General features: G+C 36.1%; 1 protein-coding gene across 2 annotated transcripts in view; it reads left to right on the top strand.

The window, feature by feature from the left end:
* The first annotated feature begins 1,483 nt into the window (after nucleotides 1-1,483).
* Nucleotides 1,484-16,237, top strand: part of LOC119792962 (lysine-specific demethylase RSBN1L-like) — a 34,744-nt gene continuing 19,990 nt past the window's right edge. Inside the window, exons 1-3 of one of the 2 annotated variants that reach the window (XM_038299828.1) lie at nucleotides 1,484-2,145; nucleotides 11,213-11,344; nucleotides 15,641-16,182. In XM_038299828.1, coding sequence (XP_038155756.1) covers nucleotides 1,554-2,145; nucleotides 11,213-11,344; nucleotides 15,641-16,182 — 1,266 coding nt within the window. In that variant the 5' untranslated portion in view covers nucleotides 1,484-1,553. Of the gene's footprint in view, nucleotides 2,156-11,212; nucleotides 11,345-15,640; nucleotides 16,183-16,237 lie in introns of both variants that reach the window. The other variant, XM_038299829.1, reaches the window with a different exon arrangement.

Raw genomic sequence — 16,237 nt, 5'->3', positions numbered from 1 at the left:
GAGCCATCATGCATGCAAACATTTTTTCTGGTAGCACAACATAAATTTAAAATGTTATACATGTGGCCAGGTTGCTGCCTTAACTGGGCCACCTCAGATTCCCCAATGAGCCTTTAACATATTATGTAATGGCCTTATAAATATAGTAGCTACAGCTGAGTGTGAGCAGCAGGATACACGGCCATCTGAAGACACCACAAATCGTGTCAGCCCTCTTTAAAGTATTTATAGGTATAAAACATGAGTGATGCTCTATTTGAATTGAAGGAACACGAGATTTTTACTTCTGTTTTCCATCATATGCTCTAATCTGAACCAATTGATTATGAGAATCTTTTTTTTTTAATTGAAAAAAAATGATTTTATTCCAATATATTAGAGGATTTACAACCCAGATTAATAAAAAGTGAGAGAAGTGATCTTTTGTGTATATATAAGATCAAAAGAAAGCTTATCACTTTAATTACAATAAGAGGAAGGAGGCTACTTTAGTGGCCTCCAAGAACTTCCATCAATATTGCATTAAATTGAAAAATTCAATGGTTTAAATAAAAAGTTGAGCATACACAAAGTCATACTTTGTTAGCCATGAAGACCTTGGAATGCAGATGGAGGTATTAATTTACTGTTTTAACTTGTTTATTCTGATGCCTACCTACATTTAACAAACAAAAACTGAAGTCTACTGTTGGTGCAGTGTTTTTTTTTTATTTAATTTTTTGTTTATTCATTACTAACACAATTATTGTAATTATTTGTGGGTCCAGTCGGAGTGGGGGGAGGTTTTTGAGTGAGTATAAAGTTTGAAAAACGGCAAGTCTTTTGTAACCACGATGACGATTTATTGTTTTTACCTCTGACTTTTTAATAAAAAGATTAGGAAAAAAATAACAAGAGGAGGCATATATTGATTTAACTGAGTCTTGCTGACTTGATTAAAGGCCTATAAAAGTTAAACGCACTAAATCATAACCGGCATTGTTATTTTAAACATTATGTTTTCAAAAATACTATCTTATAATGTTTAATTGAAAAATATTTTTTGAAATGTAAGAGTCTATGAATGTCTATTAGTGTGATTCATACAATTTATAACCATTTCTTTTGCAGAAGTAAAGTGATGTTTGGGTTGGTTTAAATAGCTTTTACCCACTTATATTAAAAATATAAATAAAATATATATATATATATTTTAAAAATTATATATATATATATATATATATATATATATATATATATATATATATATATATATATATATATATATATTTAAAAAATATATATGTGGGTTTTTTTTTTCCCATAAAGCATGTATGAGGGTCCTTAATAGTGTTACAAACCCACAGAGGTTTGCTGTTTATTTACTCAGGGTTGTGACGCCCCGCCCACTGTCAATCATAAATAAGCACCGCCCAGAAACGCCATATACGTCAATCAATTGGACGCCCCGCCCATTTACAGCCTACTTGCACGTCGCGGAAAAAAAAAAAAAAGAAAAATAGCAGCAGCCGCGGCCGTTGGGGAACAGAGTAAATAGAGGGAGAAACCTCAAGATGGCTGACTCGGAGGGCTCCGCTCACCTTCCCGGAGCTGCGGCTGTTCCTCTTTCTCCTCCGCGTGCCTCGGTCAAAAACGGTCTCGCTAAAGTAACCGCTGACAGCCACCCGCAGTATTCCGGAGCTTCTAGCCCACCGCCACCCAAGAAGCTCCGAGTCGAGGAGAGGAGCGTTAAACCGAAGAAAGTCAGCAAGTACGGAGCTGATGGAAGCAACGGGAAAAAGAAACCGCAGCTACAGAGTTGTGGTAGCAGCGGTAGCGCGGGTTTATGGAGCTTCAGCCCGGTGAAGGCGAGCAGCAGCGACCAGCCAGTGCCTGCTACCGGTGGATCCCAGCCTCTCAAAGTCTTCAAACAGAGCGATTTCTTCCTCCACAAGGCGCCTTCCTCGAAACCCAAGAGTAAAGATAAACAGAAGGAAAGGGAGAGAGAGAAGGGGAAAGGAGGCGGGGAGGAGAAAAAGAAACATAAACTGTTGTTGACCTCCAGTGTTGGGAATAATGTTAGTAGTAGCAGCAACGCCATTAAAGGGTATATCAACATTTCTGCAGCGAAGAGAGAAAATGGAGATGTCCTGTTACCATCACAAGGTAGGCCATGGTAAACTATGTCTATATCTTTAATATCATAACTTTTAGTAGGCTCGTATTGTTCCCTTTTATAGCCACTCGGTTGATGAATTCGACCGTTTGAACGTGACCCAGTCACTGTCTGCCTTTTCATTTATCCCACTACTCCCGTTTTAGCTTCTGTTTAAAATCAATCCTTCATGGAACCGTCCATAAACGAGCAGAGCGCTTCTGGAATCGATGCTCGGACCTCGAGGGATTGTTTACAGCGTATTTTAGTGGGTTTTTAAACTCTGTTTGATCGATGTGTCCACGGGCTGTGTTCTCCCAGATTCATGTCGCTCGCTCACCCGCGCGTGAACCCCTGGAGCTTCGGTCCGTCGCGCGACCTGCTTAGTTAACAGCCGCTCGTGCTGCGGTGGAATGGTTACGTAATTAGGACGTACGGAGCAAAATTACACATTTTATTGAGATACGGAACAGCTCGTTTAACGGAAATAACATCGGAATGGGAGGAAAGTATGTAAAACAAGGAGGAAACCTAGTTTAATTTTCATTTTTTCTTCGTCATAGTTTGGTTTCAAGTTGTGAACTAGAACTACTCGCTGGTTCTGTCAAAACAATATGACAGCCGCCCGCCATTATGGGCTAAGTGTTGTTTTGGTAGTGCACCACGCCCCCCTCTGTAACCCCAGGCTGCATGGAACACCAGCTTCCTAAAAACAATCAAAAATTGCGTTAGATGAGAAATTGTAACCTTAATTTGTTATTTACACTCTAAGAGGCAATAATATAATTTTCAGAAATTATCAGTTAAATGCAGCCTGATGTATTTTTTTCTTTATTAAATCAATTAATGTCTTAAGTAGGGTTGTCACGATACAAAAATTAAACTCGATACTGATACAGTATCAGTATCGAGTTTAATTTTTGTATCGTGGCCATGGCCACCCTTAGCCAATCATTGGCCACCTCTACCATTTATTTCCCTCTAATACAGTAATACTCTCAAGTGGAATAATTTAAACATTTACATTTTTCATATATTAACAACAAAAAACACTGTGGTTGATTATGCACATCAATATAACATTAAAGATTATAAATACAGAATTCAACCAGAAATAGATTTTGTGTTTTATGGGGTAAAGAGAAAAGTCATCTAGTAGTCTTTAGTGAAATCATTAATTACTATTTTAATAAAAAATTATTAAATAATCAATTTATGTAGATATTTGTAATTGTAATTACCTTTTATCTAGAAAGCACAGATGTTTCAATGTATTCATATATTTGTTAGCAAAGGCTGTGTGAAAATATTGTTTGTCTTTATTTAGAAAATAGATTTACCGTGAGATTTTGGTGCCTATCTACTTTGGCCACCTCTCTGTGTACATTGGTTATTGCCTGGCCACCCTTATAAAAATTTTCTGGCTATGCCTCTGCAGATACTCAGGAAAATATTCGATACTCAATACCATTTCCGATACCACAAGGATAAAAACAAAGAACCCAAAATGTAAAGGAAAATTTGTTTTATTAATAAATAAATAAACAAATACAATAAACAACAATATGAGTCAGAAAATGGATGGATGGAAAAGAAATATGGATGTTTCTACCTTGGCTATGCTTTACACACATAACAATGACACTAGCTAAACCAGTTAACAAACTAAAATAAATGCTCTATCTTGGGTTTAACTGCTTAATAAGTTGTTGGAACCCAGGTTTTTCCACAGTTAAATAGGACATACATACATATGTTTATTTTCTTAGCTTCCGGGGACTTGGCATCATATTTCCGATGTTGGTCAAACATAGATAGCAGAGTCAGCTATGTTTGGATGCAGTTCTACTTCTCTCTGCTTCATTCTGTGATTTCAAGAGAGAAAATAACACTTTTCAGTGGTTTTGACAGTTTTGAAAACGTGTATCATATCCAGATACAACATTTTAGTGTCGATCCTTTTTTGTGCATCGATACTTTTGACAATCCTAGTCTTTAGCCATTGCATATTAAATTTATAGTTGTTCTGAATCAATGAAAAGTATTTATGCATTCTTCTGTTTGAGATTTTTTGATATTGTGACCCTTTTCCCTGCATTATTATCACGAGATCAGTCCTTTTTTCCCACTTTATCTTTGTTTTTGACAATAAAGGAAACAATGCACTAATCTCAGCCCTCTGAGCATCAGCAAGGTACAAAACCAAAAAGTGAACACTCGAACCCAAGACAGCAACTGGTTGTCGTGATACAAAAGTCAGACAGTTTCCGAGGCTAGTTTATATGTTATCCATTTTCTCAATTTTTCTTTAAATTGAGCTTTTTTCGATCTTAAAATGAAATTCATTCATCCCATAGTGGATATTTCCTCCACAATGTCCATCAACTGAGTATGGTTGAGTTTATTAGACATATTAAACATTAGACATTAGGCCAAGATACATTATGGTAAAAGTGAATGGAACAGAATACAACAGTACTTTGCACAGAGTAAGGTGGATAGAAGACCAGCAAGGTTTTATCTCAGTGCAGTTCCAGAAAACATGTGCATGGTTGGCGTCAGCAGTGCCACATTGCCTCCAACACATTTGTTGGGTGGACAGTTGTTTACTTTTAATAGATGGCGTGATAAAGAATCGAACGAACATTTTCCAGTTGAATTCCCTCCATTTTAGTGAATTTGTAGAAGTCTGAGACATCTCACAGGTTTTATACCATTCTTCATTTGAAATTGTGACCTTTTCCCCACTTTTCTTTGACATACAGAGTTGTATTTTTTGACATGACATTAGGCTAGTGTATTGCTGAGAGATTAAAAAAACCACACAATGTCTTCAGAACGGCATTAGGAAAACTTCTTTCTTTGATTTCCTTATTATAATATTCTCTTAGTTAGAGATCAGTTCCTTTTTAAAAATATTTAAGGCTAAGTGTTTGTATAGTGGGAAAACATTAAATAGGAATTTATTGTTGCATATTTTAATAGACAAAATAGATTTGAAATGGATTTACACTTTTCTCAGTCTTCTTTTTGTACCAGGCACAAGGAATGTTATAACCTAACATTTATTGCTGCCAAGGGCTCATATAACAACATGTTGTGGTCCTATTGTGATAAATATAAAAGTGATTATTAAAAAAATAATCATTTTTTATTCACAGTCTTTCTTAGGTAACATAAGACTGTGACTACACGTCACAGCAATCATATCCCAAAATCACAAACTGCTACTCTTGAAAATATAGACACATTTATTTAAAGGCTAATTCAGGACACTAGTTAAATAATAATTGATTTATACCACTAAGCATCCTGTAGTAACCTCATTTAATCATAAACTTTGAATTTCTCAAACCGTTAAGGAATAAAAGTAAAGGAATAGAGAACAAACCCCGAAAAATTTAAATCTCTGGAGCTTTTAATCAACATTAATTCTAATTTATCATTTAGGTGATAAATCAAAGTTCTTATCATGACTAGAAATTTATCAGGATAACGATAAACGATATGATAAACACCCATCCCATTATGCACCATTATACGCTCTGAAATTGCAATGATGATTGAGATTCAATATATTGTGAAAGTTAATTGAAATGTATTGATTGGTTAAATGCCAAATAGGAATATTCATATGCCTTGAACTTTTCCCCATTTATTCATACTAAAACCAATATAGTGACGGCGCATTTTATTCCAGGTTAAGACGTCTTTTGGGAAATATTTGGTTTGTTAATTCACACTATTTACTTCAGTGTGAGACTAAATTTATATACTAATTCAGTAGATTTTCTGGTAGAATGCCTGTTTAAAGGCCTCTTATATCTTAAGGTAGTGGATTTGCTTTTAGCTGCACCTGATAGGAAGAATGTCTTTTAAAACATATGACCTCTAGCTTATGTTTGAGGCAAACCACAATTAAATTTCTACTGCTCAAGTTAGTTTCATTTAGCTTTTCTAAACAATCCTAATGCCTTAACATGCGCCAACATTTCATCTCCCTTGTGGATGATGACAAATGGCTGGTTAGTTTTCTCTCATTTCAAAAATTACACAAGAAGAAACGCCTATAAATTATATGTGGATATTATTTGATTGTCCGACCTGGTCAGATTTGTAGCATAAAGTACTTTGCTTTTTCAGTAAAACATTTTTTTGCACATGTTTTTCTTTGTCACATTTGTTGTGATATCCCTTTAATATTTTGCAAACCAAATGCAGTCAGAAGCTGCTATTAATCTTTGTATAAACATTTCTTTATTTATTAGCCAGCATTAGTCAACAAACTGTAACTAGTAACACTTGACTTAACCCTGAAAAATCTACCTCACAACAAAACATGGTGGTGGCAGCATCATGCTCTTGTTTTTTTTTGTTTTTTCATTTGAGCTTGTTGGACTTTATGCATTTGAACCTGGTAGACAATTTGTTAGTGGTCTGATTACATCTAATAACATGTAATCAGAAGGGTTTTAATGTGATTTTGAAAGTAATGGATAAACTTCCTTTCACTTCGCAAAAATGTTGAGTTGCTCCGTCACATAATACCCAGATTACGTACACCATCGTGTGGTTTTAATGTGAGAACATTCAGAAGGTACAAATACTTTTGGAAGGCTCTGTTTTTGTTTTCTCTACTTGTCGGTCTCCTTGGAAAACCGTTTTTTTCTTTATCTTTTTTTTTTAAGTGTGAGGGCATGATGTCACCCTTTTGCAATTGGTCAGTTTAAGAGGTCATGACACCCTGCGAACAGCCACTGCTGTCAGGATTAAGGGTGTGCAAAATAATCGTCATATCGATGCATCGCAATTCTAATTTTTGTGATCTACTGCATCGATTCTTGAAGGCAAAAATCGATTATAAAAATAAAAAAAAATGAACAAATAAAGTACATGAATGGTTGGCGCACATTAGCCAAATCAAGTGGAATACAACTTCCAGTCCAGCAGATGTCGCTGCGGATGTGTTGACGCCTGCTGGTTTGTGTCACAAGCATTTCCGGCCACGGGATACTGAGACGAGTCATATGAAATAAAACATGGAGGACACTGAGAAAATTCGCCCCGCGGCTCCATCACATTTCAAGTCAGATGCTTGGATGCATTTTGGCTTTAAAAACAAAGAAGGTAAAAATGAAATTGATATGATGCACGTAATTTACAAAAGTACCACTGAGGCCATGTTAACGGCACTGATTATCCTTATTTTGTTATTTTAAGTTTGATGAATCCTAAGATCTTTTTGTCAGTGTGTCCACGCCAGTAATAGTAATATTTCTGTACAGTATTTGTTTCCATGGCAACACCTCCAAAAGTCATTTCAATAAATACAGCTATGTATGAATTCAGTTGCTATCAGTTATATATCAATTGAAGACACATCCAGATCATATCCAGCCAGTCAGCCACTGGTAAGGGCTGCATCTTTTTCTTGCAGTGTTCAGTGAAAATATCGCAATATTTCAAGTATCATGATGCATCGTGATAGAATCGCATCGTGGCATGTGAATCGTGAATCGAATCATGACTTCTTTGCCAATACCCACCCCTAGTCAGGATAGGACGTGTTATTGGCCATGTCTCCCTGGAAGCTTAGATACAGTACTGTCAACAGACTGGATAAAATTAAGAAAAAACTGGTCTTCATCAAGATCATTCTTTTTTTAAACGACAACAAAAAAGAAGGCGAATAATTTAAATTAAAGATATTAATTGATATCTGTAGTTATATTTAAACTGTTGTTCAAATAGTAAAATCCTCGTTTCTTGCTACTTATACTGTTTTTACTGCTGTAGAACATTTGATGAATTTTAGAAAGTTTAAGCCTTGAGACCAACCGGTTTCGAATGCTTTGCACAGAGTGGCACCATACTCTGTCTCAAAGGGCAAGCATTTTTCGACGAGGATCCAAACAGTATCAGATCATCAAGTAATATTATTAGTGTTGGGGTGCTGCTGTTGGAAAGAGATCCTAAGGGGAAGCGCAAAGCCGAGAGAAGGCTGGTTAAATTTGGTCTGGAAATGAGAACAAGATTTAATAAATTTTTCCAGAAGAACCTTACAACAAGATATAAAGAACCACAAATTCAATGTAAAATAGATCTAAGAATAAAGGATATACGGCATGCTTGTTATTAGCAACTGTAAAAATTAAAGAGATTTAAATTCTTTATTTGAGAAAGATTGTTTTGAGGAAAAAGTTAAGCTGCTTTAAAAAATATAAACTTGATAAGCCGCAGTAATTGTCTGTTTAAAGAACTTTGTCCCTTTGAAATCCTTAGCTACCTATTTTAGCTGATTGTTGGATGCTGCAAGCATCACACATTTTCACTACTCTCTCTAATGCTGGTCTGTCTTCATACCAGAGGTGGTGAAAGGGCTTTTATATGTTTAATAATTACTGTTAGGCATAAGGTGCTATAAGTTCTTCTCTCTTTTTTTCCCAAATTTTTTTTGACTAGCTCTAATAAATTGATACCATAAACCAGACTGCTGCTACTCTAGACATATGGCCTCCAGACATGCCTGGGTTTGTTTTTGTTTGTTTTGATTGCTGTTTTACATTATTGTTTTGAAGAAGCTTGGAGCAGCTAAAGCAGCATGAACAGATTTATTCAGGGGAACAGGGTTTCCCTTAAGAACTTATAATTATGCAGCAACAGCTTGCTTTCATTGGAAATAAAGGATATCTAGTTTCTTGTAGTTTTTCCAGAGTAAAAAATCTCTGCCTTCACACGCCTTTCTGTTATGATTAACTTCAATTTCATTCAGGGAACATGTGCGTGCTTGGGTGCTGTTGAAAGATCCATGCTACATGTCTCCTGGATAAAAAAATGCTTTTTATTTTATAACCTCATGAATTTAACAGGCGTGAAGGATTGTGGTTCCCATTGTTCCTTAGACCCCTGTGTTTTTGGTTGTTTTATGTATAATATATCCAAACAGCAACCAACCTTTGCACTAAGCAGAGAATTTATGTTCTTTTATTCCTCTGCAGTCCTGTGCAAACAAAACAAGCATGGATTTTAATATTGATAGAGGAGAGAGAACACTGAAAGAAAGTATAATTGGTTTAAAACATCAAAGTTTATACCTAGCAATATTGAATTGATGCAAGTCCAAGTGTGGTATTGACAGGAAACAACAAGCGTACTTTAAAGCTTACCAGGGTCAATATGTTGCATGCTCGCCCAAAGATGTCTCCTAAGTAAACCATAGCAAATTAGAGCCCAGATAGTAGGGAGAAGGAAGCTGTTTTTCATTCTAAATTGGGCTTTTCAACAGACAACATCAAGCAGAAACCCACAGATGTATACATATATCTATTTTCTGATTTCCCCTCCTGAATATAAGAAGTTGAATGCAAGCAACGGGTGGTGTAGATAAAGACTGCAAACCGCCTGCCTTTGGTGTCTTTCCTGTGATCATCTGAATAGTGAAAACCACCTGCTGTGTTCCCCTTCAAAACCGATAGCTGCAACCTATTCAGAAGACAGAAAAAGCTGAACATTTATTTCTGATCACAGATATGCCTCCATATACATTTGGTCTAATTAAGCCTGTGAGAAAGTTTCTGTTTACTTCTCTGGGGTAGCCCCTTTATTCAGCTCTAATGTAGTTTTTTTTTTTTTTTAAGTGTCGTTGAGGTAAGGCCAGCCGCCTGGGCTTCTGCTTCCTGGATGTTATAGATAGACCGTTTATGAATCTTAACACTATTAGCACAGTTAATGTTTACAAATCAGCAGTAAAGTTGAGGCCTTGAAGAGTTTTTAACCAAACTGATGATATGAAACCTGCAGAATGTACTTTTATGCTACTTTGAATATTTTTGTGAAAGGACTAAAGAATGAATTTTTCCCCTTGTTAGCTGGTCAAGTTGAAAACAGCTGGATTCCCGTCACCAGCTTACTTCTTTCTTCTTCTTTCATCCTGAAAACTGTGAGTGGAACAAGACTGTTCTTCTATCCACACCCTGAATATTCAGTGGAGAGAAGCATAAGGAAACACAGCTTCCTTTAAACCAGCTGGTTCTGCTGACAGGGTTAAAAGGAGAAAGTTATTTTTTTTTTTTTAATGAATTATTTATGGGAAGTGAAAGGGAGAAAATGATCAAAGAAGGCAAATGATAAAAGGTTGAATCAAACTGAGAAGTTCTGTAGAGGGAGGTGAAGACTTTTCGCTCAGCTGGGAACTTTGGGTGTTTGCCAGCGTCCATGCTGCGTCTCTCCAAAAGACTCTCCAGCAACAAAAGAGGGTGCGATATTTACATTTATCTAACAGGTTTTTCTCAGTCACAAGGGTTTAATTTGAGTGAGTCTTGAAACCAGACTGTTTTTCTAACAAATGTTTTACTCTTTCAACATTGAAATGATTTTATCAGAAAGAAAGTGCCAAAGGAGGGATATTGCAGGAGTTGGATTGTATGAGCTCTGATAGAAAGAGAGCTTATTGATGATTGCTTAGCAGAGAATAGGAGAAGAAAGACAGAGTTGGAGAAAACAGTTGTGTGTGTCCTGATGAGATGTAGCTTTAGATTAGACTGCAGCGTGAAAAGGAAAATTGCTTTTTTTTTTTTCCCTCCGCCGTTGTGTTTTATGCACCAAGAGTCTCAATGAATTAGAGAAACAAATGATCCTGGATTAAATGTGCATAAACCCGTTACTGTGGTTGGGGATTAAACTGAGGTATGAAACTTTTAAACTTGGGCTGCAACGATTATTTTAAAAATCGATTAATCTGTTGATTTTTTTTTTTTTTTTCAATTAATCGATTAATAATCTGAGAGCCAAAGGTTCCTTAAAGAAGATATTTTTTATGAAATTAAACCAAGTGAGGAGTTCTGGATAGAACATATTGACAGACATGTTTTTTTTTTTTTGAATGCACAATGTTTATATATTTTCTTTACAATTTGAATACAATTACTGCTCTAAGTGGGTTGCTCTGTAAGCTAAAGGCATGTTTTACAGTCTCTAAACTTGATTTAACGATTAACCGTTACTAAATTAGTTGACAATTATTTCTGCCTTGTTTCAGCCCTACTTTATACCACATACTTTTTGTTTGTTTTTCTCCAGAGAACCCTTGTAAAGACAAGAAGAAGGAGCGCGAAAGGAAGAAGGTCAAAGAACGAGAGAAAGAGAAGAAAAAACACAAAGTGATGAATGAGATCAAGAGGGAGAATGGCGAAGTCAAGCAGCCGATTAAAGGTTGGTGGAAGCACTCATGCATCCCAAATGATGTGACAGAATGAAGCAGATCTCTTTTTAAGCTGTAGTTCTGTTGCAGGATGTTCAGCTGCAAATGTCTTTAAACCAATTTATTACATGTTGACAAACAAGTTTTTAATATTGTGCTACTTATCAGACTGATTGGATGGATGGATAGTTGATATATGTTCAATATCAAAATGTTTTAGTGCCCTTCCAAGGGCTGCTATGTGGTTAATTATTAGTGCGAGATGAACTTTCAAAGCATGAAAAACTCCTACTGCTCCATAAAACACCTGATGTTTCCCAGTAACTGGCTGGCAGCACGATATTAGCATCCCTGACATTAGGCTGACCTTTGCGGTGCGCCTCCCGTCACGTGATGAATGCGAGCTCATGATTTATTTAGTCTGACCCCCTGTCTTACTGTGCGCTTTTGAACTCTGATTTTAAACATCATAGTGACAGCTGTGACCCAGTGCATAAGCTCACCTTTGCAGGATAAGCTGTCTCCATGAATGGCTTTCTAGTAATTTTTTTGTTTATGTTTCATATATTTTTTTTATGCTCTTATTCTTTTGTGTTAACAGTGTTTTGCAAAAAGCATGAATATCATCTGAACTTGAATTTAACTAATTTGAATCTCAAAATGTAATAAACATATATGTGGTGGACACATGGCACAAAGCTTTGGACAAGAATTTTTAAAAAAGTCTTTTATTCTGCTACCCTAACATAAAACAAAGTGTCCCAATTTATGCGTCTCAATATATATATAAAATATGATGCTACTTTGAGTAGTTCAGTTTAGAAACATGTTATAAAGAATTATTTAACTCAGAATTCTCTATAGGAGCATTTATTTATTTGTATTTTGTAGATTATTACCTTAAACTACCCAAAGACATTTTAGACCAATAAGGAAACTTCAGTTTTTTCTGTTTGCTTGAGAATGTCTTCCTTCCAGTTAACTTTCATTTCATATGTTTCCATACAGCATTCTGAAAATGATGCTCCTTAGAAGCCGACTTTTTCACCTTAACCTCCTTGTTGAGTGTGTTGGTGCATGTCTGTTACAATCATGACGAATTTGGTGATTTAGATAAATATTTTTAATCCTCTGTTTTCCTGATCAGGCTATTGTGTATTTCAAATGTCATTATTCATCTTTTTTAATGAAATTAATTAGTTATCCACCACTTTAAGGGTAAAGCCTACAGAGTTTCACATGCATCACACAGCCATGTAGATCTAAATGGAGACCGGCTTTATTCCCATTGATTTGATTTGTTCCAAACCCACAGACTGACAGATCCTTTCATACTATAATGTCATGGCTGCACTGTGACATTTCAAGGACTTAGCGGCACTTTAACCACACACCATGACCAGTGGCTGCAGATGGAAATTACATAGAGATTATCTGTAATACGTCTCCCTTCCTGGTCTCCGTAGAGGGGATGTGCACCCTCGTAATGTTGATTCATCTTCTCATTACACAGAGGAGTTAGGAGGTCTAACGATAGACCGAGAGCAAGACTGAGCTCTAATCCTACAGTCAGCCTGCGAGGAAGTCTGGTTTTTAATCATCTATGTTTTGCATAATGGAAACGCTGCAATCGTGCGTTTGATTTGGAGTCCACACAGGGCGAGGAAAAAAACAAAAAAACAAAGCCAGACGAAAGTTTACTAGCTGAATGGTGGTTTTAGCAGCGCCTACTGCAGTGTTAAATCAGAGTATTAAACCTGCAAATGCTCCGAGTGACAGAGAGACTGTGAGTAGCAAGTAAGAAATCTAATCAGTGAAAGAGTGTTAAGTTTACAATTGAGAAGGAGAGAGAGAGTGAGAGAGGCAGGCAGTGGAGGAAAGGATGGAGAATCAATAAGTACCAAACGACCAATCTGACAGTAAATCTTTTTTACCGCCCCTGAGGTTGTTTGAGGGCCTGTGTGTAAATCTAACTGTATACTTATCTGACCTTAAACAGATCAGATTGTTCAGCCAAGTGGCACAAATATTTTTTATTTATTCATTATTTTTATTTTAAAGCAGGCGGCAAAGAATAAACAAATGGAGACTCCCTGTAAGGAGCAGCTTCACCTGTTTTATTACAAAGCTCAAAACACTAATGAAATAATGACGTTGAGGTTTTTTTATATATATAAAAATATATATATATATATATTTTCTTTTAATTTTCTGTATTTTCTTTCCTGGTTATTGTTGCAACCAGAATTAAATAATAGTGTTGGACAAATTGGCTTTCTGCTGATTAAAATCTGATAAATATTCCCTTCATCTTTCCTCTCCTTTGATAAGCTTATCAGCCATGGAAAATTAGATTTTATTTTTTGTTCATTAAATGCACCAAAGCACAAACATCCATTTTTTTTATTTATTTTTGCTTTGTGAATGCATCAGAAACACTTCTTTGATGAGCTTTATTTTGATTTCAGTAAAAGCTGGTGAATAAAAGAAATGCACCAAGCTTAGCTTAGATTGTTATTAATTATTTCTACTAGAGCTGAGGTGACATGATTATAATTGTTGAAGGACTTTTTGTTGAAGACATTTTTTACTGCAGCTGTGCAATGGATTTAATCTCACTCCATAAAATATCTGTTAGCCCTCAGACATGCTGCCTTCACAGACCAATCAAGCTGAAATATTATGTGATTCTGATCATCAGACAATTTTTCTCAGCTTCCTTAATTTGAATTTATGTTTTGTAGCAAATCAAATAACTGCAGTTATTTCAAAAAAGGAAATAATAGGTAATTCATTTACTTTGTATCAGAATGGACAAGTCATAAATCAAAAACTAAAAGGCTAAATATGTAGAAGTAAAAGGTTTATCAGTAAATAACTTAATATTCTGTCCATTTATCAGCTGGTTGGGATAACGGAAATAACCCTAAAATAGACCATTATAACTTGGCTGTTTTAGGAAGATGTAAGCCTAATTTTCCACCGATCAATTAGCCCATAGAGTTTCCCATGCACTGATTGGGACAGCCTGGCTTTCTATTTTAGGAGTAAGGAAGTGGTTTCTCTCCACTGTTGTCACATTTTCTGTGGATTGCTAAAAGTCTGGGTGCATTCAGGTTGACTTTTTACCAATTTGCTTTAAATGATTAGTATTATAACATTAATAATAGATTTAGCATAATCGTGTCTGAATCTGACTACATTATTGAATTAGGTTAAATAAGATTCTATATTATCTAAAATGTTTATGGTTAAAAATTAGTTACAAATTAGTGAAATCTCAGCGAGCTAAATTAAACTGGATTGACATGGTTCTATAAAAAAAAAAGTGACTGACAGCCGTTGTCTTCAACATATTCTCTAAGTTTATTTCTGTAAACCAGCAGAGCTTTGGCTGCAGTTTTATACCTTTAACCTGCTTTAGGGACATTTTCTAGGAGGTGTTTCTTCAGCTCCTTTTTTATTTCTCTTTATTAAGATCATACCGACATGATCAAGGTTGAGATGGTGGTATAGGGTGTTTGGTTTCTAATTTTGTCCATATTTAGCTCGAACTGGGGGAGGGGTGATCTGTATGTTGGAGAGCTTTTGGATTAGTAGCTCTAGTATTGTACTCTAAATACCCCATCTCTCTACTGCTCTCTTTAATACCGTCTGTCCCTCTGCTGCTCAGCAGTCTGCCCTTCCTCCCTCATTTAACAGTAAACATGTGACGCTTAAATGCTCTGGTAGTGTCGCTCACATTTATTCATGCAGAAAATATCACCAGTAAAGAAGAATTAGAATCAAGCTGGTAATTGTTTTCCTCTCGCAATCAGTCACAATTAGCACCCAGCCTAAATTTCCATGCTCTAGTTTGTCTTGCTTCTGGGGTTTTTAGGAGATAAACCAACAGCACACAGTTTTATCTCTCTTTAGATATTGACAAAACTTCTGCCTGACTTAGTCAGAGCGTCTGTTCTCAAGGGATTCTGTTTCAATTTATTTTTTTGTGCACACCACAAAGAGATGCACGCGGCTGGGAAGAGCAATGACTCATCTGTCTGCTCATGTTTAAAAATAGTTGGTGCTCATTATTTTCAGTTTTCCTCTTGGAATGCGTGTTTAAAGAAGTTAAAAGATGTTTGGATAATTAAAGACTCGAGGTAGATTTTTAAAATCTTTCTGTTTAGTCTAAAGATCAGAAAAAAACTCTAATTTGACATGTAGCCCACAAGCCTTTTCAGATAACTTTTCCCTTCACTGTTGATATTTTAAAAAAAGGGAAGAAAAAAAATGATCTCCTTGTTTTTCTGTCATCCATCCAGAAGAAAGAGAGAAAGTAAATATCAACTCGGAGGAACTGCAAATCAAAAAAGTGAAGAAGAAAAAGAAGAAGAAACACAAAGAAGGGGAGAAGCACAAGCGAGTAAAGATGTACCACCGCTCCTGCCAAACCGTCTGCGCTGGTCTTCTTCTCCTACCACCTTCTTCTACAGCAGCCAACTCTCTCTCATCCGCGGAGCAAACTAATAACTCTGCTTCATCACCTTTCAAGTCTCCTCTGCCCGTTTATCTTTCACCTGATGACGAAAACTCCAAATTCTGGCCTTCTTCGCCTCCTTCTAAATCATCCTTTTGCTCATCTCCTCTAAAGCCCCCATTTTCTACAAAACACGCCTCAAAGAGCATCCATCCTGGAAAGGCGGGCCTGGAGTTCGCCCCCTATATATATATTGAAAACCAGCCTAATGGAGGAGCTCTGGTAGCCCATGCGTATGCTTCTCAGCTCTCATCTCTCTCTCTGGACCAGAGACAAAGATTTGCCCAAGAGTTTGTCACTTTGTCGTTCAGTGAGGACTCATCCAAGGTAAAGTGCATTCACTAAAACCTTAAAGGAATTATTATAGTTTTGTCACATCCGA

Source organism: Cyprinodon tularosa, unplaced genomic scaffold, assembly GCF_016077235.1.
Source record: "Cyprinodon tularosa strain WSP-4 unplaced genomic scaffold, ASM1607723v1 ctg437, whole genome shotgun sequence".
Taxonomy (NCBI): domain Eukaryota; kingdom Metazoa; phylum Chordata; class Actinopteri; order Cyprinodontiformes; family Cyprinodontidae; genus Cyprinodon; species Cyprinodon tularosa.
Note: the sequence above shows the minus strand (reverse complement) of the source record. Positions and strands in the feature narration are given on the sequence as shown.